The following is a 3,595-nucleotide window of genomic DNA, read 5'->3' as shown; positions in this document are numbered from 1 at the left end:
CACCCCACACTGCCTTCCACAAGGACCATTCCCTTCGCCAATCCTTGGTTCAGGTCACTCTCCCCACCAATTTGAGTTCTTCAATTTCAAATAACCTCCCTTCCCAGCCCCTCCCCCTCCCATTCCTCTCATTGACCATTCCTGCTACCAACCGGATTAATTCCTTCCATTGACCAACCAGGTCGTACCCTCTGCCTGTCTTCACCTATCCCCACTTCACCACCCTGCCCCCACCACCCCCTTTATCTGCAGCTCCCCCCACACCTATCCCCAGTTCTGAGAAGGGTTACACTCGAAACGCCAACTTCTCCACTCCCTGAAACTTCCTTGGCTTGCTGTATTCTTCCTGCCTCCTGCCCGTCTATAAAAAATTATGAACGGCATGGATAGAATGGACAGTCAAAGACTTTTTTCCAAGAGTGGAAATATCAAATACTAAGGGGCATATGTTTAAGGTGAGAGGGGGAAACTTAAAGGAGATGTGAGAGCCAAGTGTTTTTTTACACAGTATGGTAGGTTCCTGGAATGTGCTTTCAAGGGAGGTGGTAGAAGTAGATAAGGCATCAAATTTTAAGAGGCATTTATACAGAGACATGAACAGGCAGGGAATGGAGGGATATAAACCATGTACAAACAAATGGGACCATGGTCAACACAGACATGGTAATCTATATTATGTCGAACATTTCTTGTAAACTAAGGATGCGTAGATGGGTAAGGTCAGTAGGTAGGGTTGGTGACGCAAGTGTATAAAGTTAGTCGATGGATGTGATGATAGATTGGGGATCAGTCTAGTCAGACGGATAGTGAGGTGGTTAAAGGGAAAACATTTATGGTCAGCCAGGATTAGTATACTGAATGAGAATGTTTTATAGAGGGACCCAGAGAGCTGAGGAATTGCCTGTCAGAAGTTCACTTTCCACAGTGGTCAGCATGTCAAGACTTTCACAAGGTTCTGATGTGCATCTTACATCAAACATCTAGAAAGTTAAATAACAGGTTAACAGTGTTACTATAATTGAAGCTTCATGTATGCCGTTATTTCATTTTCTAATTGCTACCACATATTTAGTCAAGTGACCACAAAAGTTCCTCACTGGAATTTGAGCAAGAACTAAACTTTCACCTCTTGACTGGCCCCAGTGCTGACTTGGTCTGAATTCAGTGTCATCAAATTTCACATGGAGTTCACCAATATGTTTAGCAAAATTGAGGCACCAGTATCAATGTGGGAAAGGTAGGGATTTTGCTTGCAGCCAAACTGAACAAAATTAGAAGTGGAAGTATTAAACAGCCCAAAAACTAAACTTGATGCTTTGCTCATGATCAGTGTTCATAGAAACTGATATTTAAGCTTCTGAGCCTCACCTCCACCAGATTTCAATCCTGGAATTCACTCTTGATATTCCCTAATCAACCTATCCGGAGGTGTTTTATGGAGCAAGTAAGTCTTGCTTAGGACTTCCAACATCCTATATTGGGAATAACAGGCAAGTTCTGGGATGCTTAATGTGATCTCACCAGCTGTGCTTCAACCAATAATGTCTTAACAGGAAAGTAGATGCAAGTGACAATCTTGTCCCACTTTCTACACAATTTCAGAAGTGGAATTAAAAAGAGTGCTTTTCTATTTCCAGATTTCCTAATAATTGTTAACATGCTGAGCAATTTCAACTTTGTAATTTATAATTCAATTCTAATAGCCTTCTTCTATAGTTTAACAATGTTTCACATTACTTTTTATCCCAGGTTCAAAGTGTTTGCTGATTTTGAATCCTATATCAGTATTCAAGAAAAAGTCAACCAATTATACCAGGTCAGAATATTGTACTCCTCCAATACTGTTAACACATTTTAATGTAAAGCTCTACATAAAGCACTTAAGTAATCTAGACCTAGCCTTTATTTCAGCATTGTTCACATTAAGTTGTATAACACGCACATTTCGCAGTTCGAAATTATGTTTTAGCTTATATTCAAGTTAATTTTTGAAAATAAGTAAAGCATAGGAGAAATAGTGCTGGTTTCAAGTACGTAGGTGGCATCTAACTAATAGTGAAAGATAGTTTGTAGTAAGGAGCATATCATGGAGATATGACTGTTTTTCAAGCAATAAGCAGATGCCTATGTTTCTAATATGGGGAACAGGAAGTATGCAAGCTGGATATGCTTTATTCTAATATGGGGAACAGGAAGTATGCAAGCTGGATATGCTTTACCAGCCATTACAATATAGGCATCTATATTGTATTAGTCAGAAGCGAACTTCTGACAGGCAATTCCTCAGCTCTCTGGGTCCCTCTATAAAACATTCTCATTCAGTATACTAATCCTGGCTGACCATAAATGTTTTCCCTTTAACCACCTCACTATCCGTCTGACTTGACTGATCCCCAATCTATCATCACATCCATCGACTATATTTGGCATTCAGATAACCCATTCTACAGTTTCCTTGTGTTGGGAAGAATTGAAACATCAGCGGTTAAAGTTTACATTTATCAGTACAGATAATATGCATTTCAAATGTCAGCTTAAACTGTGACACTTGCAACTGTGGATCTCACCACCATCCTTAGAGAACAGCATTTTTAAGCACTTGAAAAACAGCTTCTCTGTTTTTTGGATTGTTCCTGGCCCACAGCTGTCTGAGGTATATTTGCCCTAACATTAAATTTTTGAAGTGTCAGTGTTTTTGGAAAACATGAGGAGGAAATTGAAGTAAAAGGCCTAAGATAGCCACTTCTCCTCAATTCCTTTGCAATACTTGGCCTATATGTGTCATAGTTACATCCATTTGCAGCGGTACAGTTAAATTGGGATGTAGTAATCCTGTGTGCTACTTCCCCTTCACAGAAGTTGAAAACTGAGCTAAGGTTACGAGAAGAATTGGTATTTTCATTTATTAGGATCCTCTGTGAGAAACTATGATGAAAGTTCATAAGTAATTGGATAATATTTTGTTAGAAAAAATCAGCATATTTTATGTTTTATCTGTATATTTTTACAGAACCCAATAGAATGGACCAAAATAGTAATTAAAAACATAGCTTCTTCTGGAAAGTTCTCCAGCGATCGAGCTATTACAGAGTATGCCCGTGATATCTGGGGTGTTGAACCCAAATTCTTGAAGATTCCTGCTCCTACCGAATCAAAGGATACCTAGAACTTCAGTGTGAATTTTAAATACATTACTTTGTACAAAATTATAAGTGTAAAGAGGGAGTATGAGCATTTTGGCTAGCCTTTTTCAGTTTCAACCAAATAAAACATGTTAAGTTCATAATTTAATATTTCACAATGCCTGAGATCGTTTACAATTTACCATTTAGTAATTGCAGGACTTAATTTCCAAAGAAGCATATTCTATATTTTTTACAAAATGCAGTTTCAACTTCAAACATAGCAAAGAGTTGGTATCCAGCCACATTTTTATCTAAAAGAATATTTTGTTTTAACCTGCTGTTGCAACACCATAATTTTATTACAAGCATAAACATTACCAGGTCAAGGTGAATTTTTTCAAAACATAATTCCATAGACACCTAAAACATTTTTAAATTTAGTTTTCAATTGCCATATACATGGAGTATTG

At 37.9% G+C, this 3,595-nt stretch overlaps 1 protein-coding gene across 2 annotated transcripts in view; it reads left to right on the top strand.

The window, feature by feature from the left end:
- pygl (phosphorylase, glycogen, liver) overlaps positions 1–3,291 on the top strand; it is a 116,880-nt gene extending 113,589 nt beyond the window's left edge. For both annotated transcript variants that reach the window (XM_043697625.1, XM_043697624.1), the window contains 2 exons: positions 1,750–1,816; positions 3,011–3,291. In XM_043697625.1, the coding sequence (XP_043553560.1) occupies positions 1,750–1,816; positions 3,011–3,166 (223 nt within the window). In that variant the 3' untranslated portion in view covers positions 3,167–3,291. The remainder of the gene's footprint in view (positions 1–1,749; positions 1,817–3,010) is intronic.
- The last annotated feature ends 304 nt before the right edge of the window (positions 3,292–3,595 follow it).

This window comes from Chiloscyllium plagiosum, chromosome 10 (assembly GCF_004010195.1).
Source record: "Chiloscyllium plagiosum isolate BGI_BamShark_2017 chromosome 10, ASM401019v2, whole genome shotgun sequence".
NCBI classification, from domain to species: domain Eukaryota; kingdom Metazoa; phylum Chordata; class Chondrichthyes; order Orectolobiformes; family Hemiscylliidae; genus Chiloscyllium; species Chiloscyllium plagiosum.
Note: the sequence above shows the minus strand (reverse complement) of the source record. Positions and strands in the feature narration are given on the sequence as shown.